Consider the following 26,513-nt stretch of genomic DNA (forward strand, 5'->3'; position numbering starts at 1 on the left):
AGAGAGAGGGGGCAGAAGTGGGCTGAGAAAGCAGACCTTGGCAGCGCTGGGGAGTGAAGCGTGCCCGTGGGGGTCGCCCTGTGTTGTGCTGAGTGACTGGCCTGCATGCCACTGCCTTGTTTAAGCCTTTCCCAGAAGGGCTGTGGACCCCAAGCAGAGCGGCTCTCTGTCGCTGAGCCCGCTGACGTGTGGAGGCTGTTTGCCGAATGCCCTCTCCAGGTCTGGCTGCAGATCCTTCCTTGTTAGGGGCCCTGGGGATGCATTCCCACACCCTTCCAGCAGCTTCCTTTCATTCCCTTGTTGAAGGCTGTCATCACCGCATTCCCCACAGTGCACCTCTTATCTGTCTCCCTGTTGAAGGCATTGATCACACGAACAGTGTGTGTCAGGCCGTTCACAGGTCGAGGGTGAGGTTCTCTTGGTGCGCGGGGATTCTGAATGACCTAAAAAAACCACAGCACCTGCGTTTGCTCTTTCTCTCACTTCCAGATTTGACACGGGGGCGAGGAGAGGCAGGGCCAAAGCATTTTTTAATTTCTTTCACTCTGTGACAGAAAAAGCTACTCATTTGCAATCTGAGTGCCCCTAATTTCTCTAGGTATCAGTGCCACTGAAAAATTGTTTAATATTATTTGAGAGGGAGAGATAGAGCTACTATCCACTAGTTATTCTCCAAGTGGCTGTAAAAATGGGCTGGGCTGCGGCCAAAGCCAAGAATTCAGAAAGTTTGATTTTTAAAATGTAGATTCCCTCCATGAATGTTGCTGAGATTCTTGGAGTGCAGGTCTCTCCTGGTAGTTCCTGATCACTTCTTTCTCTGTACCAAGGCCTCAGCTGGTTATCTCTTGGCTTAGCAAGATGACCGTCCCAAGCTTCTCTCTGCTCCATGCGCGTCTGGAGCCCAGTTATAGAGAGATCCTCCCTCCCTCCCTCCTCCCTTCTTTCCTTCTTTCCTTCCTTTCTTGATTTTATTTATTTATTTGAAAGGCAGAGTTATAGAGAAGCAGAGGCAGAGGAAGAGAGAGATGTCTTCCATCTGCTAGTTCACTTCCCAGATGGCCACAACAGCTGGAGCTGTGCCAATCCAAAGCCAGGAGCCAGGAGCTTCTTCCAGGTCTCCCACATGGTTGCAGGGGCCCAAGGACTTGGACCATCTTCTAATGCTTTCCCAGGCCATAGCAGAGAGCTAGACCGGAAGCAGAGCATCCAGGACTTGAACTGGATTCCATATGAGATGCCAGTACTGCAGGCAGCGGATTTACCAGCTATGCCACAGCACCAGCCTGAGGTCCCTTTCATTTACAAAATGACAGGCAACATCTGGCCCTGCTTTCAGCAGAACTTAGTGCAGAGTAAAAGGTAAGTATCTAAACTTTGGTATTAGATTTCTCCGCGCCCAGGGTCCTCTGACCATAGGTTATCCCCGTGGCCGTCTCTCACTTGTCCCACGTTTCTTTCTACTGCCATTTGTTTTCTGAAACACTTGAAAGTAGCTAGCAGACATGATACCCTTTTACCTCTAAGTAGTTCAGTGCTGTTTCCTAAAAATGAGGACATTCACAGTACAATCAATGGAATTAGGAAATTAACAGACAATACTGTTATCTAATCTATAGCTCTTACTTCAATTTTATCAGTTTTCCCGCAAATTCTTAAAAAAAAAAAAAAAACACTTTAGTCCAAGATTCAATCCAGGCTCACACATGGCATTTAGCTTTTACTCCTTTTAAATCTCATTTTTTCCTAAGATATTTATTTATTTATTTATTTGAGAGGTAGAGTTACAGACTGTGAGAGCAAGAGACAGAAAGGTCTTCCACCCACTGGTTCACTCCCCAGATGGCTGCAATGGTCAGAGCTGAGCCGATCCGAAGCCAGAAGCCAGGAGCCAGGAGCCAGGAGCCAGGAGCTTCTTCCCGGTCTCCCACATGGATGCAGGGGCCCAAGGACTTGGACCATCTTCCACTGCTTTCCAAGGCCACAGCAGAGAGCTGGATCGGAAGAGAAGCAGTGGGCCTAGAAATGGTGCCCATACGGGATGCTGGCACCACAGGCATCTCTTTTAAATCTCATTTAACCTGGAACTGTTCCTCAGGCTTTGTTGTTCATGACTGAGCTACTTGAGGAGGTTAAACTCAGTATTTTGCAGGATGGCACTTTTTCTTTTAAAGACTTATTTATTTGGAAAGCATAATGACAGGGAGGGAGAGACAGAGATAGAGAGAGAGATCTTCCATCCACTGGTTTATTTTCCAAATGGCCACAATGGCCAGAGCTGCGACAGACCAAAGCCAGGAGCCTGGAACTCTATCCTGGTCTCCCATATGGGTGGCAGTACTTGGGCCATATGGGTGGCAGGAGCCCGAGTACTTAGGCCATCTTCTGCTGCTTCCCAGGCTGTTAGCAGGAAGCTTGATAGGAAACAGAGCAGCTGGGGCTTGACCTCCAATGTGGGATGCCGGCATCACAAGTAGCTGCCTAATCCTCCGCTCCACAACACGTGCTCTCTCTTAATTTGGATAACCTCGTTTTTCCTCATGGTTAGATTCAGTGTATACATTTTGGGCAAAAATTCTAGAAAGGCTATTCTATTTGTTGTGTCCTTCTTAGCACATCATTTCAGAACACAGCCTGATACTGGCTTCTTCCATTACTGATGATTCTAAACTTTGATCAGTTGGTTAAAGTGGTGTCTGCCACGTTTCTCCACTATAGAGTTACCATTGTCTCCATTATAATTAATTAATATCTTGTGAGAGTGTTCTTAATACACATAACATGGGGCTGGCGCTGTGGCACAGGGGTTAATACCTGGCCTGAAGCGCCGGCATCCCATATGGCTGCCGGTTCTAGTCCTGGCTGCTCCTCTTCCAATCCAGCTCTCTGCTGTGGCCTGGGAAAGCAGTAGAAGATGGCCCAAGTTCTTGGGCCCCTGTACCCACATGGGAGACCTGGAGGAAGTTCCTGGCTCCTGGCTTCAGATCAGCGCAGCTCCGGCCGTTGCGGCCAATTGGGGAGTGAACCACTGGATGGAAGATCTCTCTCTCTCTGCCTCTCTGCCTCTGCTTCTCTCTCTCTGTATAACTCTGAGTTTCAAATAAATAAATAAAATCTTAAAAAAAAATACACATAACATTTGGGATTATACACACATATGTGTACAATGAATATAACAATTTTTTTTACTTTCCTAATTAAATGTTACTCATCAGACTTGAAAGGACTAATATTATACTGACCACTATGTCTTTCAAATAAATAAAAACAAATCTTAAAAAAAATGGGGCCACCGCCGTGGCGCAGTAGATTAATTCTCCACCTGTGCCACCGGCATCCTGTATGGGTGCTGGTTCTAGTCCTGGCTGCTCCTCTTCCAATCCAGCTCTGCTGTGGCCTGGGAAAGCAGTGGAGGATGTCCCAAGTCCTTGGGCCCCTGCACCCCACATGGGAGATTGGGAGGAAGCACCTGGCTCCTGGCTTCGGATTGGCGCAGCTCCAGCCGTTGCGGCCATTTGGGGAATGAACCAATGGACAGAAGACCTTTCTCTGTGTCTCTCCCTCTCACTGTCTATAACTCTAGCTCTCAAATAAAAAAAAAAAAATCTTAAAAAAAAAAAAAAAAAAAAAAGATGAAGCATGCTCTTTGGGCAAAGTCTGCAGTTCCAGGCTCTTGACTTCAGCCTGGCCCAGCCCTGGGTGTTATGGGCATTTAGGGAGTTAACCACTAGATGGAAGGTATCTCTCTTACCCTCACTCTGCTTCTAAAATAGATGAAAAATTAACATTTGAAAACATTTGGGGGCCAGCGCTGTGGCATAGCGGGTAAAGGCCGCTGCCTGCTAGTGCTGACATCCCATATGGATGCCGGTTTGAGTCCTGGCTGTTCCACTTCCAATCCAGCTCTCTGCTGTGGCCTGGGAAGCAGTGGAAGATGGCCCAAGTGCTTGGGCCCCTGCACTTGCATGGGAGACCTAAAAGAAGCTCCTGGCTCCTGGCTCCTGGCTCCTGGCTCCTGGCTCCTGGCTCCTGGCTCCTGGCTTTGGCTTGTCTCAGCCCCGGCCATTGCAGCCATTTGGGGAGTGAACCAGAGGATGGAAGACTTCTCTGTAACTGCCTTTCAAGTATATAAATAAAATCGTTATATGTATCTTTATATATATATATACATACATATATATAAAGAATTATACAATGAAGGCTGGTGCTGTGATCTGAAAAAAGTAATGGATTTTCACTGTATATATAATTGGAGTTCCTCAAAGAGTAAAATAAAACACATATTTTAAGTGATTATTAAAGAGGCTGGTATTGCGGCATAGCAGGTTAAGCCTCTGCCTGCAACGCTGGAATTCCATGTAGGCACCATTTTGACACCTGGCTGCTCCACTTCTGCTCCAGTTCCCTGCTGATGTGCCTGGGAAAGCAGCAGAAGACAGCTCAAGTCCCTGGGTCCCTGCCACCCACATGGGAGACTGGAAGAAGCTCCTTGCTCCTGGCTTCAGACCAGACCAGCCCAGCCCTGGCTGTTGTGGCCATTTGGGGAGTTAACCAGCTGCTGGAAGATCTCTGTCTCTCCTCCTCTCTCTGTAACTCTGCCTTTCAAATAAATAAAAAATAAATCATTTAAATTAAAAATAAAATGAAAATTTAAAAAATGACAATTCAGTGAAAATGTGCCCGAGACAGAAGGAAGAACACTTGAATCTACATCACTGGGCCTACAATGCCTGGGAGATTTAACGCTGAGTTATAATCCAGTACATTTGTTGAACTCTAAAAATAGACTCCCATGGCAGCCACACAAAAAGACTGAGTCACTTAATGAAAAAGAGCAGAATGTTCCAATGCCAGAAGAGAGCAGAGTTAGACCAACAGAAAAGTCCTGGATGGGGCGTGTGAGCCATGGACGGTGAGCCAGTGCTTTTATAAACAGCAGAGGAACGTGGACGAACTCGGGGACATCTATGTCACAAAAACTCTCCCCAGGAGCTTAGGAGATCACCTCCATCCAACTAAGAAATGACTGCAGAAATTTGTCAGAAGGATTATCAACGAACATCGACTATAATTAACTGTAGATCTCAGATGGAAAAAGTTGGGGGTAAGAATGACAAAATGAAACAGAAGCGCCGGCGCCGCGGCTCACTAGGCTAATCCTCCACCTTGCAGCGCCGGCACACCGGGTTCTAGTCCTGGTTGGGGCGCCGGATTCTGTCCCGGTTGCCCCTCTTCCAGGCCAGCTCTCTGCTGTGGCCAGGGAGTGCAGTGGAGGATGGTCCAAGTGCTTGGGCCCTGCACCCCATGGCACCAGATGCACAGTACACTACACCAGGATAAGTACCTGGCTCCTGCCATCGGATCAGCGCGGTGCGCCGGCCGCAGTGCGCCGGCCACGGTGGCCATTGGAGGGTGACCTTTCTCTTTGTCTCTCTCTCTCACTGTCCACTCTGCCTGTCAAAAAAAAAAAAAAAAAAAAAAAAAAAAGAAACAGAAGTGATATGTGCTGTGACAATCTAGAAATTGCAAACCTAAGGAGAGAAAATACAGAAGGAGCTAAGAAGGTAGAAACTTGCTCATTGCCTTGTAAACTGTCTGACCAAAAGAGTACCATTTAAAACTGGTAAATCTAGTTATGAAAATTAAGAGCTATTGGTTAAAAGCAGGAATTCCGAACAAGGGAGAGAGAAGAGAGGAGTTGACTGCATGCAGGTCAGAGACCAGAAGGATAAGTGGGAGAACAGAGAGCGAGCCAGAAACAGGGAGGAACTAGAAGACAGAAGCGAGATTTACTAAGAAATGAGTCTAGTTTGTTGTTGTTTAAGTGTGTAAAATCGTTTCTTAGCTTTGGGCAAAGAATCTTTTAATGAAGCAGTTTTTTCTTTTATTCAAAATTTCACTTGGAGGCGCCTCTGTACACCAGTCACAACCTGCTGCCCAGTTGGTCCTAAGAAATCTTATTTGCTTCTGAAGTGCTGCTCAAATGAACAATTTGTTCAACTCAAATATTCCCTGGAGTGGCTATTAAAGGCCCAAATCATCCTTGAAGCGGTGCCACTTAGGAAGACAGTGCACAAATTAGTTTTGTGAATTTAAGAAGCAGATTTTCCCAAATTAGAAGAACATCTAGACCTAGAATTCTCTGTTCAAGGTCACCATCATCAATAGGAAAGTAATTACTGTGCATCTGGTGCCTTAGGGTTCCACAAGTTTTAACTGGCTACCTCAGAACACACACCCAACAATCTGTGCTCCCCAGCAGGTGGGAAACCAGAAAGAATCCTCTTTCTTTCTTCTCTCTCTCTTTCTTCTCTCTCTCTCTCTCTCTCTCTCTCTCTCTCTCTCTGTCTCTCTCTCTCCCCAAGACAAAAACTCCAAAGGGAAGCAAAACTTACCTGGTTTTATTAGTGATCCACAGCAAAGGTCGTCAAGTGGATATCCAGAGGGAGAGAATCAGAGGCTCACTGGCCTGTGAGGTCAACTTGAACAGGCTTACAGGGGCTGCACCTGTGCCCATGATTCTGCTACTTAGGGTAAACACTTTGCAACTGCATGACACAAACTAACATGAAAGAGAGCAAAAAGGAATGAAAGGAAATGGCTTGACTGCACCAAAGATGCAAAAGGGAACCAGTGACAAAACCCAGGAGCCAACCTGAGGATAAATAGCTGGGGAGCTCAACACAAAGAAAGAGAAGCTCAGAGCTAGTGCTGCCTGCCTGCCTGCCCCCGTGCAGACTCAACAAAACCACTAGCGTCCAGGTGCAAGGAGCCCCTGCAGATCCCACACCTGATCGGTGGCTGGGAGTCCTTAGCAACAAGCGGTGCAGGTGGTAATTTGGCGGAGCCTCCGGGAAAGCCATGGGCACAGTGAAGGCCACCCGAGTGAGAACAAACGGAAACGATTTATTCAGAGCTCTCTACAACGAGGCAGTCGGCCACCATCGCTTGAATTTGTCAGACTCAAAGACAGGCAAGGGTACAGGAAAGGCGTATAGCGACAAAAATGGAGAGACTCAAGTCTGGTCTCACTTGAAGTTGTTATTGGGGGAAAGCTGGAGACAGGCTAACCGGAGGTGAGACATCCTGTGTGATTAGTTGGGGTGTATTTGGCTTAATAGGGTTTGTCCTGAGTTGGAAGCAGACCCTGAGAGACAGGACGACTGCTCAAGTAGCTGGATCTCTACCACCCACGTGGGAGACCCAGATTGAGTTCCTGGCTCCCAGCTTCAGCCTCAGTCTTTGTGGGTGTTTGAGCCTTGTGATTTTTAAGTGAATGCTCCCAAGCTAGGATGCTGCGACACCAAGCTGCTATTTAGTATCTGGTCCTGGGAACCCTCTCCTCTGCCCACGCTGACTACTTAGAAATCAGTTTACATATCCTCATCAGAGTGGCCCACTCTCGCCCCCTTCTGGTGAGGCAAGGCCAGGCAAATTTTAGCTACCAACCCCATCTCCTTAGAGGAGGAGGCTCTGAACCACTCCTACCCCCACCTTAGACTCCACCAGTAGGGAACCGGGAGGAGCTATTGTCAGAGTCCCACCATCAGGCGTCCCCTTGCTCCCTCCTGCACTCCTAAAAGCTTCCCTTCTGGCAAAAGGGAAAACTCAGCCTCTGTGGACAGAACCCACTGGGCCCTCTCTTTTCCGGAGGTCACAGAGCCTGTGAGGCTACTCCAGGAGCCTGCCCGGTGCTGTTACCATGTGAAGCCTGCACTCCAAGCTGCCTCACGACTAGTTGGTTGTCCACCTTGCAGTTCTTTAGGCAGAGGCCAAAAATGCTGATGATCTTGGATTACGAAGGCTCAGCTTAGGATTTTTTTGACTTTACAGTAGCATGAAAGCAACATGCATTCAATAAAAACCATACAAGTGGCCATCTTTTTCCAAGCTAGGAATACATAGTCCAGCACTCCTTGCAATGCTGGGCAGTCAGCAGTGCACTGTCCTGCTAAACCATGCTGTTCAGCAGGCCAGGTGTGTTAAAGGCAAGTTTGACTTAGATGATTTCAATTTATGATGGGTTTACTGGAACACAACCCCACTGCAAGGTGAGGAGCACCTGAACATGTCAAAGCAGAAAGTCACTTAGGCCAATACAAAACGTGCACGGTTACCTGGGAACTTTTTTTAAAAGGATTTATTTATTTATTTATTTATTTATTTATTTGAAAGGCAGAGTTACAGAGAGGCAGAGGCAGAGAGAGAGAGATCCTCCATCCCCAGATGATTGAAACAACAGAGTTGTGCCAATCCAAAGCCAGGAGCCAGGAGGCTCTTTCAGGTCTCCCACATGGGTGCAGGACTTGGGCCATCCTCCACTACCTTCCCAGGCCACAGCAGAGAGCTGAATCAGTGTCCATATGAGATGCTGGCACTGCAGGTGGCGGCTTTACCCGCTATGTCACAGGGCTGGCACCAGGGAATTCTTTAAAATGAACAGTGGAGGCTGGTGCTGCTCTGGCCGTTATGGCCACTTGGAAAGTAAGCCAGCGGATGGTAGACCTCTCTCTCTCTCTCTCTCTCTCTCTCTTTCTCCCTCTGCCTCTGCCTCTGCCTCTCTGTAACTCTGCCTTTCAAATAAATAAGACTTTAAAAAAAATCAAGGAGCACAGTGTAAGTACTAGACAACTTGGCATGATGGAAAGAGTATGGCCCTTGGGGTCAGACCGATTTTGGCACTGTGAAGCCTTGGGTAAGTTATTTGACTCTTTCCACCCTCTATTTTTTTTCTTTTTTCTTTAAGGTTTTAGTTATTTGAGAGGCAGAGTTACAGACAGAAAGGGGGAGAGAGAGAGAGAGAGAGAGAGAGAAAGGTCTTCCATCTGCTGGTTCAGGCTTAGCACACTACGCCACAGTGCAGGCAACCACCCTCATTTTCTTTAACTATAAACAACACAAACTTCCTTCAGAGTTGTCAATATTGAATGAATTAGCAGTGTGCACATCAGGGACAGTGTTTGCCTAGCAATTAAGCCGCTGGATGGTAGTCCTGCAGAGCATATCAGAGGGCTTGGGCACAAGTTCCAACTCTGCTCCTGATTCCAGCTTCCAGCCAGTGTTCACCTGGGAGGCAGCAGGTGGTGGCTCAAGTAGTTGGGTCTCTGCCACCCCTGTGGGAGACCTGGATTGAACTCCTGGCTCCCTGCAAAGGCCCCAACTGGAGGCCATCTGGGGAGTGAGCCAGTGGATGGGAACTGTCTGTCTCTCAAATAATTTTAAAAAACAAAATAAACACTTTGGAATACAGTAGGGACTCACGGGTGTTAGTGGCCTTTTTACTTTGAATTCAGAATCAAATGTTAAGAAACTCTTTTAGTAAAATAAAAATAGAAACACAGCTAAAATACATGTGAACATTCATAAAAATGCTTTATAAGACACTTCCACTTATATCAAGTATGAAGATATTTACTCAGCAGTAAAATACACATTTTAAAAATGAGTTTCATAAAGCCAAAGCTGAGGTTTTATTTTATGAACTACTTCAGGAAGAAGACAATAATTCCGAGGCTGTGAATCTATGAATGAAAGGAACCATGCTTAACCCGAGAGTCAGATTGGAAATGCAGTCTCCTTTCCTTGGCCCTCTGGCTGTTTTGTGTGCATGTACTTCCCTTTTTTAAGATTCATTTCATTTATTTGAAAGGCAGAGTTACACAGAGAGAGATTGTCCATTTAATGGTTGACTCCCCATATGGCCATAAAGGCCATGGCTGAGCCAGGTCAAAGCCAGAAGCCAGGAACTCCATCCAGGTCTCCCACATCAGTGGCAGGGGCCCAAGGACTTAGGTTATTTTTTGCTGCTTTCCTAAGCACATTAGAGGAGAGAAGGATTGGAAATGGGGCAGCCAGGACTGGAATTGGTGCTCATATGGGATGCCAGCATCTCAGGCAGAGACTTAACCACGTTGCTCCACAATGCCAGCCCCACACACTTCCTTTTAGTCTGAGGTTCAAAAATGAAAATAAAGCACAGACTTAAAAAATGGAGGAAGTTTTCAAGTTCTCCCTCGAAGGGAAACTGAATTTACCTAACCAATGCCCTTCCTACATGTGTCAGGCCTACCCAAGACCGAGCAATGATGTGGGTGGCATCACACTCAGAGGGTTCTTAGGACAGCAAAACTGCTCTGTGTGACACCTCGATGGTGGACACGCGTCGTCCTACATTTGCCCAGACCTACAGAATGGACACCGAGAGGGACCCTAATGTAAACTCTGGACTTTGAATGATGAGGCTGTGTTGATTCATTGATAGTTACAAGTATATTCTTATTGGGCCAGATATCAATAATGGAAGAAGGCCTGTATGTGTGGGAACAGAGGAGACATGAAACTCTGAACTTTCTGTTCTAGTTTGTTGTGGATCTTAAATCTCTAAAATATAAATCTCTCTAAAATATAAAATGTATTAACTTGAAAACCAACAAATAGGGGCCAGTGCTGTGGCGTAGTGGGTAAAGCCACTACCTGCACTGCTGGCATCCCATGTGGGCGAAGGTTCCAGACCTGAGTGATCCATTTCCAACCCAGCTCTCTGCTGTGGCCCGGGAAAGCAGTAGAGGATGGCCCAAGCCCTTGAGCCCCTGCACCCATGTGGGAGACCCAGAAGAAGCTCCTGGCTCCTGGCTTCAGATTGGTGCAGCTCTGGCCATTGTGGTTATCTGGGGAGTAAACCAGCAGATGGAAGACTTCTCTCTCTCTTTCTCTCTGCCTCTGCCTCTCTGTAACTTTGCCTTTCAAATAAATAAATGAATCTTTTTTAAAAACCAACAAATAGGCCGGCACCGCGGCTCACTAAGCTAATCCTCCGCCTGCGGCGCCGGCACACCGGGTTCTAGTCCCGGTCGGGGCGCCGGATTCTGTCCCGGTTGCCCCTCTTCCAGGCCAGCCCTCTGCTGTGGCCAGGGAGTGCAGTGGAGGATGGCCCAGGTGCTTGGGCCCTGCACCCCATGGGAGACCAGGAAAAGCACCTGGCTCCTGGCTCCTGCCATCGGATCAGCGCGGTGCGCCGGCCGCAGCGCGCTGGCCGCGGCGGCCATTGGAGGGTGAACCAACGGCAAAGGAAGACCTTTCTCTCTGTCTCTCTCTCTCACTGTCCACTCTGCCTGTCAAAAAAAAAAAATAAATAAATAAATAAATAATAAAAGTGAGCCACTATCCTCCCCAGTCCACTGAACAGACTGATTTTACCTACTCAATGCATTTTCTGTGTGTGCTTTTCCTGTTAAAAATCAAGCAACAACTCCCATGGCTTAGTGCTCAACTACAGAATTTCCTCGCGTTGGTGGAGGTGCAGAATGTACTTCTGTGCTCTGACATGATGTCTTCATTTATTTCGGTACCCATAAGGTCTGTATGAATCACTGTAGAATCTTGCTAAAAATGTGGTCCTCATTCGGTAGTTTGGGTACTGGCTCTGAGAGTCTGCCTTTCTAATGAGCTCCTAAGTGGTGACTGGAGAATTCAGAAGACCTCGGGCAAATGCAGCCCCTTCCTGGCCTGGATCACTGTCTTCCGCATGCCCGGAGACGCACCAATGAAGAACAGTTCCTCTGAGCCTTGAACACACCTCTCTGTCAGTGTGATTCTCCCTCCTCTAAGTCTCAATAGCACTTTGCCTGTGGTTCTGCAAGAACATGGAACTTAGCTTTTGCTTTTGCTACACTTACTCCTTTACTCTACACTTCCTCATCTCCTTTATCCCCAACCCTCATACTGGACTAGGACCCTATTATAAGACAGTCTCATTCATAGATTAATGTGCCTTCATTAATAGTCCTTATAACAACTCTAATTAAATATCTAAGTAATTATTTTAGGTCTCCTCTACTAAACCAAATCCATAAAGCCTGGAACAGGGCACTGAAGAAACGCAGTTCTGAACAGCCAGATTCCAACAGTTTGGAAAAGCACAGATGTGGAAACCAGCACAGATCAGCATCCAAAGACAACAGCATTAACCTGTATGGTCACACACCTGTTAGTTCCTACCTGACTATACATCCACTTTGCAAAACATAGAGAACTTCAGCCCATTATCCTGGCCTTCAGAATGGGTACAGGAAGAATTATCCAAACTACCTTCTAATCACAGATCACATTATTCTAGGAATTTCTGGAACATGGCAAATATAAGGAGACAGGGAGCAGAGAGTTGGTGAAACATTCAAACTTTCCCAGGACAGGGGGGAAGATGCACAACACAGGGGACAACCAAGTCTCCTCTGTACTGAGACTGCCACTGCTACGATCCCTAAGTGAACTGACACTGCAGAAGCACCCAGCTCAGGACGTGGCACAGAACTGCACCAGCCCCCTCCGTGGGCCCCTGTCTAAGACACTGGTTTAATGAAGCCATAATCCATGCACTTGATGAGACATTCCCGGGCGGTCTGGACCACTGCCGCCCTCTTCTCATCGGGCTCCTGTTTCCCCACCACAGTCAGGATCTCTAGCAGCTCGCTCTCCACCAGCTTCTTGGCCAGCTCTGCATCAGCCGCCAGCAGGTTGTAGGCGATGACCAGGCCCCGGTGTTGGACAGACAGCCGGTCATGCAGGCAAAGCCGCTGTAGGATCTCCAACCACTGCGATGTCTGCAGAGGGGGAAATGGATAAGGCAGACTTAGAAGAAGAGTGGAGAGACACAGAGAATGGAGATGTGGGGACAAGATAATTAGAAATCATCAGCCAGGCCCATAGCTAAGTAACTTAGGAATGGCCGCACATCTGGAAATAGCAGAATTATTTATTTGTTATTCAAGCAGCTTGAGAAGCTAAGGGACAGGCCCACTGCAGGCCTGAGAAGAATGGGAATGCAGACTGTTCGGAGAGGAGGCATCTCAGGGCCGGCACTGTAGTATAGTGGGTTAAGCCACTGCCTGCAAGGCTGGCATCCCACGTGAGCACCAGTTTGAGACCTGTCTGCTCCACTTCCAATCCAGCTCCCTGCTATTGCTCCTAGGAAATCAACAGGAAATGACTCAAGTGTTTGGGACCCTGCACCCATGTGGGATACCTGGAAGAAGCACTGAACTCCTGGCTTTGGCCTGGTACAGCCCTGGCCATTGCAGCCATTTGGGGAGTGAAACAATGGGTGGAACCTCCCTCTCTCTGTGTCTGTCTGTCTGTCTCTCTCTCCCTCTATCTCTATGACTCTGACTTTCATATAAATAAAAAAAATCTTTTTCTTAAAAAGAGGCACCTCACCCTAGGGACCTGGGCAACACCTGTCTCTGCCAACCCAGATGCCCTTGAGACAAGAGCTCAGGCGAGCTTTCTGCTGACCTCTCTCTAACTGGAATCAACACAGGAGTTCAGGGTGGTCCTGTCCTCCACTCTTCCCAGCTGGGAGGCTGCCCAATTTTGTGCATGGGAAGGCAGGGCTATAGGCTACTCTCCTGGGAGACAGAAAGGAAGCTAAGAATAGCACCAGGAGGACACCTGTTTCATTCAACAGACACACAGGGGGCGGCAGAGAGCAAGAGCCATCAGCATGGGCTTTGGATTCAGAGACCTGGGTTCAGACGCAGCTCAGCCACCTACTAACTGATGACTTAGCTAAGCTGTTCACAGATTTTCTTCTATTTAGGTGGTAGGACAGATTCTCACTATGGGTGTGGGCTCCCTAGACTCCACCCAGCCCCTTCCGGTCCCAGGGCCCGCTCTCACCACTTGGGTCATCTTGAGGCACAGCTTCTTATGCGCTGCCGTCAGCATGGCCAGGGCCCCTGCCGCTGCGTTCTGCACCTTGTCATCATCCTCCCCACAGAGCAGCACCACCAGCTTCAGCCGGTCATTCCCATCTGCCAGGAACCTCTCTTGAACCTGTAGGAAGCGGTACACCTTCTCAGAGAAAAAAGCCCCCCACCTGCCCAGCTGGAAGAAGGAAAGATGCAAATGAAGTTCTTGGACCAGGATTCCTCAGAGTTTTCCTTTGAGCAGCTCATTCATGCCACCAGGCGGAGCTTTGGGCATCAGAGGGGAGAGCAGGGCAGAGGTGTGGTCAGCACGGTGCAGGTGCACCAGCCACAGCTGTGACTGCGAAGCAGCCGCCTCACCACAAACTACTTCCTCCACCTGGGTTCCTGGTTCTCACTGACTGAACATGAGCGGAGGTGATCTGTGCCATGACAGCTGCCTCTCTCACGATCTTACTTCGCATTCGCCATTGGGATGCAGACCGCTCCCAAGGTGGCAGAGGGCAAGACCATCCTTGCTGGTCAAAGAAGCCTGGATCCCCAGTCTCTGCTTGGAAGCGAGCCACCTGATCCAAATGGGATTATGGTGGGCGAGGAGGGGACGCCTATCCTGCTGCGACCACTGTACAGTCGATGTTGGCTGCTACAGCAGCTGGTGCTCCCATGGGGAGGTGGCGCCTCCCTTTTCCCTCATCTCTCTCCACGCAGCCATCTCTTTCCCCATACCCATCCCACCCCACCTCCTCAGACACACTCCCAGGCTGGCCTTGGTCCAGCTGCCTAGTGGACCTGGAAGCTTATCTCCCGTGACTTTCCCATGACTTGGCCCAGTCTTCCTCCTAAGACAGTGAGCAGACCCAGGGTTTCAGCACTGAGGGGAACAGACTGTGTCTCACACCAGCCCCTACCTGAGGACCAGGGGAGCCTCTGGCCTGGCTCTCGGCCCACGAAGGGCCTCAGACTGAGACCTGGTGTGAGCTCTGATGAGTCCCAGTCACCCATGAGGGAGAACTTGGTTGAGTTTCCAGCTCCTGGCTGTGGCCTGGCCCAGTCTTAGCTATTGGGGGATTTGGGTAGAGTAGGCCAGCAGATAGGAGTGCCTCTTCCTCTCTCTGTCTGCATTTGTCTGCATGTGTGTGTGTGTGTGTGTGTATCTCAAATAAACAATTTTAAAAACAAAATACTACCTTAATACCATGGGAACAGCTCCAGTGTCCCCCAGGACTTTCTTCTGGCCTGTCCCCCATGTCCTGGAATCCCCCCACACCCCAAGCCCCCGCCTCACCTCCTTGTTGACCACCATGTTGCACATGCACTCGGTGGCCGCCTGCCGCAGCTGGTCATGATTCTCAAACATGTAGTTCTCGATGTCTGGCAAGGCCCTCTCCTGAAAGATCTTCTGCCTGGGGTGGGAGGGTGGAGAAAGACAGGGCCTTGAGTCCTGTGTGGCGAGCACTGGTGTCTGGAGCCATCCGGGGGCCATTCCTCCATCCTCCATCAGCACTGAGCCTGCCCCAGCCCCAGGAGGGTCACGGGAGGCACTGCACAGTGGCCTGGACACCGTGCCGGGTCCTGGGATGAACGTCACCCAGTTGGACCGTCTTTGGTGTTATTGTAGGGGAAGAGGAGTTCTCCCTCTCTCTTTCCTGCTGGACATGAGGCTGAGAAGATGTGACGTCTGGGGCCTCACTTACGACCTCGAGAGGAAACAAAAGCTTCTCTGAGAATGAGGGCAATTCAAACATGAGATGAGAGACGGAGAGAACCAGGAGCCGAGATGGACAGCTGTGTAACCCCTGCCTCAAACTTCATAATTTACATAAATCAGTATGCTTAAGACTCCTTGGGCTGACTTGTCTGCTACTTGCAACCAAAATAATGCCAGCCCAGCGCAATTCCACAAGGAAGAACGCCATTTATCCCCACTTAGCCCCTGGGACACCATTAAAAAAAAATTTTTTTTTTTTACTGCTTTAGAAGGAAGTGTGTTTGGCTTTGGACATTCCCAACATGGCCTTTGGGATGGGGTAACCATATCCCTCCCACCCACCCCACACTGTTCCACCACTGCCTTTGGTGCTGTCCTCCAGGAGAGCCACTTCAACACACCAAGTGCACGGAATTTCACCCACACACTCCGTGGGACGCCTCTCCACGGCGGCTCCCCAACCCTAGCCCACTCACCGCAGCTTGTCACTCCGCCCAGACAGGTTGGTAAGGCCCAGGAGAGCCTCGTAGTTCTGCAGCCCATCCCTCTGCGTGTCCAGGAGGCTCACGAGCGGCCGCACCACCTCATATACCTGGCAAGGGGTAGGGGCCAGGACTGGTCAGGTAGGGTCATGTTGCCCCACTCCCTCACATTTAAAAATGCTCTGTGGGCCGGCGCTGTGGTGCAGTAGGTTAAAGCCTTGGCCTGAAGCGCTGGCATCCCATATGGGCGCCGGTTCTAGTCCCAGCTGCTCCTCTTCTGATCCAGCTCTCTGTTATGGCCTGGGAAAGCAGCAGAAGATGGCCCAGGTCCTTGGGCCCCTGCACCCACATGGGAGACCCGGAGGAAGCTCTTGGCTCCTGACTTCGGATTGGTGCAGCTCCAGCCATTGTGGTCATCTGGGGAGTGGACCAGCAGATAGAAGACCTCTCTCTGTCTCTACCTCTCTAACTCTGTCTTTCAAATAAATAAAATAAATAAAAAAAAAGATGCTCTTATTTTTGTTTTTCTATTTTTTAAAAAATTTGAAACAGAGAAAGAGAGGGCAAGAGAGCTTCCATCCATTAGTTCTCTGCCCAAATGCCTGCAACAGCCAGGGCTGGGTCAGCCAGAATCCAGGAGGCAGAAATTCCATGTGGGTCTCCCATGTGGGTGGCAGGGGCCCAAGCACTGAGCCATCCTCTGCTGCCTCCCAGACTGCATCAGAAGGAAGCTGGCTCAGAAGTGGAGTCACAGGGGCACAAACCAGGCACCCCAATGGGGAATGAGGGCATCCCAAGAGATGACTTAACTGATGCACCAAACACCTGTCCCAAAGGTGCACCATTTTGAAATTCTCAAAGCACTCTCCCATACGCTATGTGATTTGGTCTTCCCGATGGTCCTAAGAGGCAGGATTGTTTCCTTCACCTGTAGACAACAGGATGGAGTTTCTGGAAGGAGGGTCCTGTTTGTCACAGGCAGAACCAGAGCCTGGAATGCAGGTGCCTCCGATTCATTGCCCTCCTTGTGAACACCCTATTCCCCTCTCCTGGGCTAGGTGATGAGGGAAAAGACCCCTAGGAGCAGAAGAGACTCCTCCCACCGCCCCATCCCACTCACCCCCATACTCACCCGCTCCCCAGGGAAGGCAATATCCGGGTTGGAGACGGCAGCAATCTTTGCCAGGGCGTGGGCTGCCTTCACCTTGCCCACGTCTGTGCCTTCCAAAGCCAGGGGGATCAGGGCCTACAAGAAAGAGCACAGTCACCACTCAGCCCTCTGTGCACACTCCTGCTGCTGCCGCTGTCAGCTGTCCATCTGTCTGTCCCCTCAGAAGTCCAGGAGGACTCTGTGGTTCCGTCAGCCCTTGATCTCACAGAGAACAATCACACAGTGATCACAGACTCAGGCCCCTGGTTTCCAGGACCACAGAGGTCTTTCCCACTACAGCCTCCCCCATCCACATGGTCCTTCAGCCCTTGGAAAGAGAAATAATCAGTACCTGACCTTCCACCTTCTGCCCAGGCCAAAACTAATCATGACAGCAGACGTATATTGAGCACCTACTGTGAGTGTAGGGGGTGACACTGTGGTGTAGCAAGAGAAGCCACGGCTTGGGACTTCCACATGCCATATTAAAGTTCTGGTTCAAGTCCTGGCTACTTCACTTCCCGTCCAGCTCCCTGCCACTGCATCTGGGAGGCAGCAGGTGATGGCTCAAGTACATAGATACCTGCCACCCACATGGGAGCCCCATATGGAGTTCCTAGTACCTGACTTTAGCCTGGCCCGGCCCTGGCTATTGTAGGTACTGGGGGAGTGAACCAGCAGATGAAATATCTCTGTCTTTCTCTGTCTCTCTCTTTCAAGTAGATAAAAATAAACATTTTTATAATTTTTTTCAGTGTATTTTCTTTAATGCTTGGGATATTCTGCAGAGTGAGTGTGTGATTTCTCCATCCTTGATTTGTAGATGAGGAAATTGTCACTCAGGGAGATTAAGTAATTTTCCCAATTTTATGCAGCTAAAAGAAGGAAGAGCAAACTCAATCAAGTCTTCTGTGCAGAAAGGCCATAAACCTCTATATTTGCATCAGACTTCTTTTCAGTAGCAAGGAGGATCAGCAAGATTTAAAGGAAATCCCACAGAACACCCTAAAAATCAAGGAGAAATTGACCTGGGATCATGGGTATAGTTAGCATGGACAAATGAGACGTATCCCAGGGGATTGGGATGGGTGGGCGCCAGGCAAGGAGGATACAGGTACATACACTGAAACACACAACACACACACAACATACATGCACAGCACACACACAGTGTGTTCCTCCAACAGCACAGCCCCTTCCAGAATGGCAAGAATGTTATCCTGCCTTCTTACCTTGCCACCACCTTGAGCCACGATAGTCCCTCGGTCCTTCGGGTTGTCACACAGTGCTAAGAATACCCTACAAGGGCCAGGAGAAAGGGGAACACGGACTGCACCAGCACTCCTCCCAGGCATCAGTGGGCCAGAGGGTCGGAGCCAGGGCAACCCTCCCATGCGCACCCATGCCCCAAAATGAGCCATCTGGAAATGACACGGCCATGACGTAAATGGCTGGGAGAAAGCAAAACCAAGCCAGCTGCAGAGCCACCCTCCCACCCTGTTCAGAGACAACGGGCGGTTCCTGGCTGCCACCAGCCAGGACAAACCCTTCACCTCTGTGCTCTGGCCCTGGCCTCCTCTCTGGATTCCTCCATGCACTTCGCCCTCCAGACATGCTGCGGGAGAGCCTGGGTCTCTCATGTCCCCTCCATGCTGCCTATCTTCCCATATGCTACCCCCTGCCTGGAACCCCCCTTTCCTCTGCATCGTGTGGCCCCTTTTCCTTCTTGAGGGCTCTGTGGAAGTGCCACCTCCTCCGGGTCCTCCAGTCCAGCAGGCTGGATGCCACCACCTGTGCTCCAGCCAACGCTCTGTGCTTCCCCCATTGTGACAGCCTTCGTCACATGTGACAGTGACTTTGTCCGCCTCTCCCACCAGGCACACAGGCTGGGCCTTTAATCTCTGGGAATAATAGTCAGGATGAGACGGTCTCTTTCCTGCTGATGTAAACTGCCACCTGCAATGATCTGCCGCACCAACTCACTTCCCAGTGTTGGTCACCTTCAGTCACTTCTCCAGGCCCCCAGTGGCTCATCCCCACAGCAGTCCCCCACCACTGCAACCTCCCTGCCCAGCCTCGTTCCCTCTCCGCCCCCAGCCCCAGGCCTGCACCTGGCCAGCAGCTCCTTGGTCTGGTCGGTGAGGATGGCGCTGTCAGCTTTCACCATGCAGGCCAGCGCGGAGATGACGCCCGCCTTCAGAAGCCGCTTCACCCGCATGTCTATGAAGTCCTTCTTGTCCTGGGGAGACAAAGAGGTGGCAGTGGGGGAGGGGCTAGGGCACCGGGCCAATCTGTACAGGAACTAAAGATGGCACAAGTCTGTAGGTTGACTGACGGCCCCTGAGGACGCCCCTGGCCTAATGCCTGGAGCCTGAGAATGTGAGACTTGACACGGCAAAAGGGACTTCACAGAAGAGGAGGGATTCAAGGAGTGAGAGACAAGGACAGAATCCTTATCTGGGGGCCCGGGAGAATCACAAGCGTCTTTCTAAGAGGAAAGGCATGGGGTTGGCACCGTGGCACAGTAGCTCAACTGCCACCTGCAACACCAGCAGCCCATTCGAGCGTCTGCTGCAGTCCTGGCTGCTCTGCTCCCGACCCAGCTCTCTGCTAGTGCACCTGGGAAAGCAGCAGATGGCCCAAGTGCTTGGGCCCTGCACCCACATGAGAGACCTGGATGAAGTTCCAGGCTTCTGGCTTCAGCCTGGCCCAGCCAAGGCCACTGTGGCCATTTGGGGTATGAACCAGCAGAGGGAAGATCCTGCTCTCTCACCCTTTCTGTCACTCTGCCTTTCCAATAAATCTTCAAAAACAAACAAACAAAGAGGGACACAGGAAGACCAGTGTTAGTCCTAGGAGATGAGACAATGTAAGAGGTTGGAGGGATCCCAGGTCATGAGCTGGGAGTGGAGGTGCCCTCTAAAAGCTGAAAACAGCAGACGGATTCTCCCTAGAGCCCAGAAGGAGCCAGGACTGCTGACGACCCTGACTCCAGCCCAGTGACGCTGCCTGGGGGATGGCTGCCCTCCAGGACCAGGAGGGAGAGCACCTATGCTGCTTTAGGTCACCCGCTGAGACAAGGTGCGGCAGCAAAAACTGGACACTCATGCACCTAAATGTCCAGACGGCTGCCTGGGAGGGGCGTGGCACTTCCTGCCTGCCGCTGAAGTCTTCTCTGCCTTGCCCCGCCCCCAACTCCCAGTACACAGGAAAATCAAATCCCGAAGACTCATTCATAGAGCAGTGAAATAAAGAAAGCTCATCCAGGGTGGGCGTTGGGGCACAAGGAGTTAGGCTGCTATCTGGGACACCCGCATCCCATGTCAGAGTGCCTGGCTGGAGTCCTGGCTTCTCCATGTCAGTCCAGCTTCTAATGTTCCTGGGAAGCAGTAGATGATGGCTCAAGTACTTGAGTCCCTGCCACCTGTATAGGAGACGTGGATGGAGTTCCTGGCTCCCAGATTCAGCCTGGCCCAGCCCCAGCTGTTGCGAGGACTTGGGGTATGAAGCAGCATATAGACCCTCCCTTCTCTCTCTCTCTCTTTCTCTCTCTCTCTCACTGTTCCTTTCAAATAAACAAAACAAACAAACAAAAAAAAAGGTCATCCCAAGCACCAAATGACCTGCATAGTGTTTTTCCTGTAGAATGCTGCCTTTCCATTAGTGTGGGAGTGATGGCTGGGGACACAGGCAGGGGAGGCAGGAAGCAGACAGAGCTGACTTAACAACGGATGGGGTTTGGCCAGGGGTTTAAAGCCAATCCCGGGACTGCAAGGTCACTACCAACAATCTGCCCTCACAGCGGGAGCTCGGAAGAGGCTGGCCTTCGGGTAACTTCAGAGCCACACTGGAACCTCAAGGCAGCCAGTGAACACGCAGTACCCCCCTGCCTGGGTGAAACACCATGCAACTTTTCAACATCACTCAGAGAACGAGACGACAAATGTAGAGAACGAGATGACAAATGTAGAGAACACACAGAGCATTTTTCTGAAAGCAGGCGCAAAATGACAGTTACACTCTGACTGTGACTACGAAAACAACACCCGGGGAAATGAAGCCTCTGGCAGGTGGCCCAGCACATGAAAATGCCCACAGTGGTCACCTCCGTTTCCATTGTCCACCTTCTCAACTGTATTGCGATACAGTTTGGTTACTTTGATCTAAATAATTTTACAGGCTGGGGAGATTCTGCATAAATTCATATGTAAATCACATACAAATCATATCCCTATATGTAGGGAATCTGTCAGGAGGGCTCCAAGGGGACATGTGTCACTGGGGCTGATACTGACTCCTATCCTTCCTCCTCTCATTACTCCTACCTAGCACCCATACCCCAAATCCAGATACCCCAGGAAATCAAACGTGTATGCAAAGTAAATGTGAAATTAGACTGTCTTATACCCCTGAAACCAGCAACACACTCTGCAAAAGGTTCATCCTGGCTCCATTTGTTTTCTCAGTCTACAAAACTGTTGGTCTCTGGGGCCCACCTGGGGCGAGATACAAAATTAAAACAAAGGAAATACACGAGCACCCCCTGGTGGGGAAATTGGCCATGATCCTCCTCAACTGATCAGTAGCCTCCTCTAAATAATCCCAAATGCACTCCACGCCGAAACCAGCGTCACTCTTTTCTCCATCCCATCTCTCCTGCAGGTGGCACAGGCACCCTCCGTCACCAGGATAGACCCCGTCCCCACCTTGGGGTGCTCCTCAGGCACGTGCTGCTTGGAGAACTTGGCGAGCTGCACGAGCTCCGGGATGACCTCCTTGACGTCGTAGCTGTTGGTGCAGTTCACCAGCGTGGTGGCCACCGAGTACAAGATGGTCTTGTCACTGGTCTGGGGGCACGGGGTGGGGAGAAGGCAACTTGAGAACAAACCTCATGGTGTGGGAGGAGAGAAGCCGGCAGGGCTCCTCTTGGAGAAATGCAAACAGCCCAGAAGGAGGGGACCCAGCTCTGCTCAGGAAGCTCGGGGCAGAAATGGCTCCCACAGCCCCAGCAGCACCCCAGGCGGGATAGGGGTCCTCCCACAGAGCTCCTTGCTTGTGCCTCTTTGAAAAGCCCACTCCCAACTGGAGTGGGACCTGGACAACATCCCATCTGGCCTGGTGGAGACCTTTCCCCATCCCCCCTCCTCCCCATGTCCTCCCTTTACTGTACAAAAAGCTCAGGAGGGCCGGGTGTCTGGTGCTGCCATTTGAGACGCTGCCTGGGGGGTTCGAGTCCAGCGTCCTGCTAATGCGCCCCCTGGGAGCAGCAGGGGATGGCTCCCATACTTGGGTCCCTGCTGCCCATAGATGAGACCTGGATCGAATGTCCAGCTTTATCCCAGCCACAGACATTTCATGCACTTGGGGAGTGCAGCAGTGGGTGGGAGCTCGCTCTCTTTCCTTCTGTACAACTGCCCTCCTCCACCTCTCTTAAATAAAAATGTTCAGAAAGAACCATGCAGTGGGCCTGGCAGCAGCAGAAAGGCATCTAGGAGGGAGCAGGGAACAGGGCAGGGGCCCAGAAGAGGGGACTCACTGCCTTGGGACCCCCCAGGCCCCAGCAAGATACAGCATCAGCATGCCACAGCATCACACAGGAATTAGATCCCAATCTGCTGGTGGCCAAGTCCCCTATCTACAATGGCGTAGTATTTGCCTATAGCCTGTGCATATCTTCATGCATCTCTCCCGGTCACCCACAACACCTCACACAATATAAATGCACATAAAGCAAAACCAAGTCTGTCCTCGGGCTGCACAGATGCCATTTAAATAGAACTATTCTCTGTCTGTGGTTCGTTGGTCCTGCCGATGACAGCTGACCGCGCCAGCCTCCGGTTCATCGTCCCACAACCTGCGAGGCATGAAGCATCCTCTGTGCATTTTACTGGCAAGGTAAAATGAGGACCTCAAAGAGGGGAACCACCAATGCAGGTCCGCCTGAGGGGCAGGGGTGGGGGCAGAGCCAGGGCTCCAGTTCCTGCGGGCCCGGCTCCTCCTGAGGTTGGAGGTCAGGGCCACACTCGCCTTGGCCAGCTCAAACATGGCCTGCAGGGCAGGGATGTCCTGCACGAAGTCGTCCTTCACATCGGCGTCCAGGGTGAGATAGGCCAGGCCCTCCACGGCCCAGCGCCGGGTGCGCGTGTCTATGGAGGCGTTGCATAGCCACCTGGAAGCAGGGAGGAGCGGTGCTGCGGACGGTGCATGGGCCCAGGCCACGTGGTTTCAGGGTAATGGCTGGCAGCCGAGAGGGCGCCCCAGGGACCACCACGCGGAAGCCCACGAGGAGGCGGGGCGCTGGGAAATGAGCCCCTTACTTGCGACACTGCTTAGCCAGCTTCTCTGTAGAGCCTTCAGCAAACTGCCTGAGGCCGTAGTCTGTGCCGCCTGCAGAGCCAAGCTTACAGAGTCCCTGTGGAGGAGGGAGACACGAGCAGGATCAGAGACCCCAGGTTGGGGGACACAGCCCCCCCCCCCGACAGTTCCCTGCAGCAGGAATATGTCAACCCTTTTCCTCTGCCTGGACATACTTCTATGTGTACTACAAAGTCCAGCTGGCGTGGCCTCTTCCAGGAAGCCTTCCCTGATGTCTCCAGGCTCTGGGTAGAAGCCCACAAAGCTGCAGGTTTTCCCCTGCCCTCTTTTCCTCACCATTTTTGACCTCACAGATGTTTCGCAGTTGGTTCATTGAGAGATCGGTGCAAGAGATTGCTAACAACGTCTGAAGCTGCAGTGGCGACCCTTGCCACGGCACAAAAATTGGCAGAGAAGACAGATCATGGGGAGTACACATCCAGATGTGTAAAACTGGAAAAACTGGGCTCCAGGGAGGAAAAATAAATGTCTTGCATAAGAGAAAAATGTATCATGGCAGAAGATAAAATTACTTTTTAAAAAGATGGATGTGAACATAAAATGAGACCAATGGCTCAAATCTTTGCTATAACTGTTTACAAGAAAAAGAAGACATCAGCGAAAACAACTTCAGTAGAATGGAAATGGAAAAAGTGAAACAGGTTTGACTGTGCCATAGAGAAATGGATTAAGAAAACAAACTGGGGCCAACCTCATGGCGCTACGGGCTAAGCCGCCACCTGCAACACTGGCATCCCAAATCAGAGCGCCGCTTCGAGTTCCGGCTACTCCACTTCCAATCCAGCTTCCTGCTAATGCGCCTGGGAAGGCAGCACCTGCTGCCACCCACATGGGAAACAGATGGAGCTCCTGGCTCGTGGCTTTGGCCTGGGCCCCCCAGCCATGGCCACTATGGCCATCTGAGGAGTGAACCAGTGGAATGAAGGTTTCCTTCTCTCTCTCTCTCTCTCTCTCTCTCTCTGCATTTCAGATAAACAAACCCTTTAAGAAACAGAATTTTGGGTGTTCTCTCTGAAACTCCTTTCTGTACAACAGATCACAGCATTTGCGTCACTCAGGAGCACAGAGCTCAACTCCCCAGAGCACAGCCGCGGGCTGTGAAGCTACAACGGTGCTCCGAACAGTTCATGGAAAGGGGAATTAAAAGGGTTTGTTTTGGCCGGCGCCGCGGCTCACTAGGCTAATCCTCCGCCTTGCGGCGCCGGCACACCGGGTTCTAGTCCCGGTCGGGGCGCCGGATTCTGTCCCGGTTGCCCCTCTTCCAGGCCAGCTCTCTGCTGTGGCCAGGGAGTGCAGTGGAGGATGGCCCAAGTGCTTGGGCCCTGCACCCCATGGGAGACCAGGATAAGCACCTGGCTCCTGGCTCCTGCCATCGGATCAGCGCGGTGCGCCAGCTGCAGCACGCCGGCCACGGCGGCCATTGGAGGGTGAACCAACGGCCAAAAGGAAGACCTTTCTCTCTGTCTCTCTCTCTCTCACTGTCCACTCTGTCAAAAAAATAAAAAAAAAAAAAAAGGGTTTGTTTTAAACCCTTGCAAAACAAACAAACAAACAAAAAAAAAACAAACTCATTGCAACTGAGGTAAAAAGAAAGAAAGAACTCTTGCAAGTAAATGGGAAGTCCATGCAGAGTTCCTGCACAGCACTCATTTTCCATGAACTCTTGGCTGTGCCCCCATACGGGGTGTGCCCGGGAGCCCCGTGCAGCATGCTCCCCTCCAGGGCAGGCCCTGGGGGTTGGGGTAGCGGCCCCCTCACCACCAGCGTGCGGATCTTGATCTTCTCGTTTTTGGTGGTCTTGTAGATCTCCTTGAGCAGCGTCACCCCGTTGGTGATGATGAAGGTGGCACGGCTGAGCTTGGTGGAGGCGTGGATGAGGGCCTCCACGGCCACCAGCTGGTCTGCCTCGCGCTCCGAGCCGCAGAGCGCCACCATCATCTCCATCACACCTTTCAGTCCCAGGAGCTGGTTGCCCAGGTCGAAGGGGCCCTGCAGGATCCCAGACACCGTCTGAATGGCATTCACATTCTTGTCCATGTCCTGGGGATCAAACTTGCCCCTGAAACAGAGAGCAAGGGTCGTCAGGAGGGGTGGCCCAAGGGAGCAGCACAAGATTTGGAGGTAGATGGCGAGGGATTTGCATGTCGCTCTGCCACTCACGGGCTGTGCGGCATTGGACAAGTCACGGAGCCTCTCTGAGCCTCGCTTCCTGATCTGTAAAGTGAGGACAGCACTGGTGCTTCTCAGAGTTGAGGTGAGGATGGAGGGCAAAGCAGGTGTGTCACAGGCTGTGTGCCTGCAGTGCACACTCTGACTCCCAGAGCGAGCTCTAGGGAGGGAAGGAAGCGGGGCGGACAGAGGGAGGCTCTGGGCTGCAAGGCAGTCACACAAGGCCCCAGTCCGCAGAGGTCTGCAGCCAGGACATCCCCTTAACGGCGTCCCAGGTAGGGGTGAGGGATGAGCCGAGGACCCAGCTGCCCTGGGTGTGGGGGGGAGGCAGCTGTCGTCAGCTTAGCCAAGCCCCAAAGAGAAGGGCCGCTGAGATGTGTCAGCCACACAGTCTTTCCACCAGGTCTCTGGGGTGTGGCCCACTCCGTCACCTGCATCCAAGGCTCTGTCATGGTCTCTTCCCCTGTGCAGGGAGTGTATGAGCAAGATGGGTGGGTGGAGCCTGCCTTGTTTTCAGACCCCATGGTCATCTACTCCAAGGAGATTATCTGTTGGGGGACGGCGCTGCGGCATAGCGGGTAAAGCCACCACCTGCAGTGCCAGCATCCTATATGGGCACCGGTTCAAGTCCTGGCTGTTCCACTTCCAATCCAGCTCTCTGCTGTGGCCTGGGAAAGCAGTAGAAGATGGTCCAAGTCCTTGGGCCCCTGCATCTGCATGGGAGACCCGGAGGAAACTCCTGGCTCCTGGCTTCAGATTGGTGCAGCTCCAGCTGCTGCGGCCAATTGGGGAGTGAACCAGTGGATGGAAGACCTCTCTCTGTTTCTCTCTGCTTCTCCTCTCTCTGTGTAACTCTGACTTTCAAATAAATAAATCCTTTTTAAAAAATAAAGATTCTCTGTGTGGCGATTGGTAGGGGGACGCGCCTC

At 51.2% G+C, this 26,513-nt stretch overlaps 1 protein-coding gene and 1 long non-coding RNA gene across 3 annotated transcripts in view; one reads left to right on the forward strand and one right to left on the reverse strand.

Annotated features, from left to right (window-relative positions):
• The first annotated feature begins 6,665 nt into the window (after positions 1 to 6,665).
• Positions 6,666 to 11,149, forward strand: LOC138846163 (uncharacterized). Its single transcript, XR_011383569.1, has 2 exons — positions 6,666 to 10,002; positions 10,781 to 11,149. It is a non-coding gene; the product is annotated as an uncharacterized lncRNA (long non-coding RNA).
• Positions 6,884 to 26,513, reverse strand: part of UNC45B (unc-45 myosin chaperone B) — a 34,665-nt gene continuing 15,035 nt past the window's right edge. The window contains exons 10-21 of one of the 2 annotated variants that reach the window (XM_070061061.1): positions 25,174 to 25,474; positions 23,358 to 23,452; positions 23,068 to 23,209; positions 21,747 to 21,887; positions 19,152 to 19,279; positions 18,273 to 18,339; positions 17,023 to 17,136; positions 15,885 to 16,000; positions 14,986 to 15,103; positions 13,672 to 13,827; positions 11,104 to 12,596; positions 6,884 to 8,538 (exon numbers count right to left, since the gene is read on the reverse strand). In XM_070061061.1, coding sequence (XP_069917162.1) covers positions 12,336 to 12,596; positions 13,672 to 13,827; positions 14,986 to 15,103; positions 15,885 to 16,000; positions 17,023 to 17,136; positions 18,273 to 18,339; positions 19,152 to 19,279; positions 21,747 to 21,887; positions 23,068 to 23,209; positions 23,358 to 23,452; positions 25,174 to 25,474 — 1,639 coding nt within the window. In that variant the 3' untranslated portion in view covers positions 6,884 to 8,538; positions 11,104 to 12,335. Of the gene's footprint in view, positions 8,588 to 11,103; positions 12,597 to 13,671; positions 13,828 to 14,985; positions 15,104 to 15,884; positions 16,001 to 17,022; positions 17,137 to 18,272; positions 18,340 to 19,151; positions 19,280 to 21,746; positions 21,888 to 23,067; positions 23,210 to 23,357; positions 23,453 to 25,173; positions 25,475 to 26,513 lie in introns of both variants that reach the window. The other variant, XM_070061062.1, reaches the window with a different exon arrangement.

Source organism: Oryctolagus cuniculus, chromosome 17 (genome assembly GCF_964237555.1).
Source record: "Oryctolagus cuniculus chromosome 17, mOryCun1.1, whole genome shotgun sequence".
NCBI classification, from domain to species: domain Eukaryota; kingdom Metazoa; phylum Chordata; class Mammalia; order Lagomorpha; family Leporidae; genus Oryctolagus; species Oryctolagus cuniculus.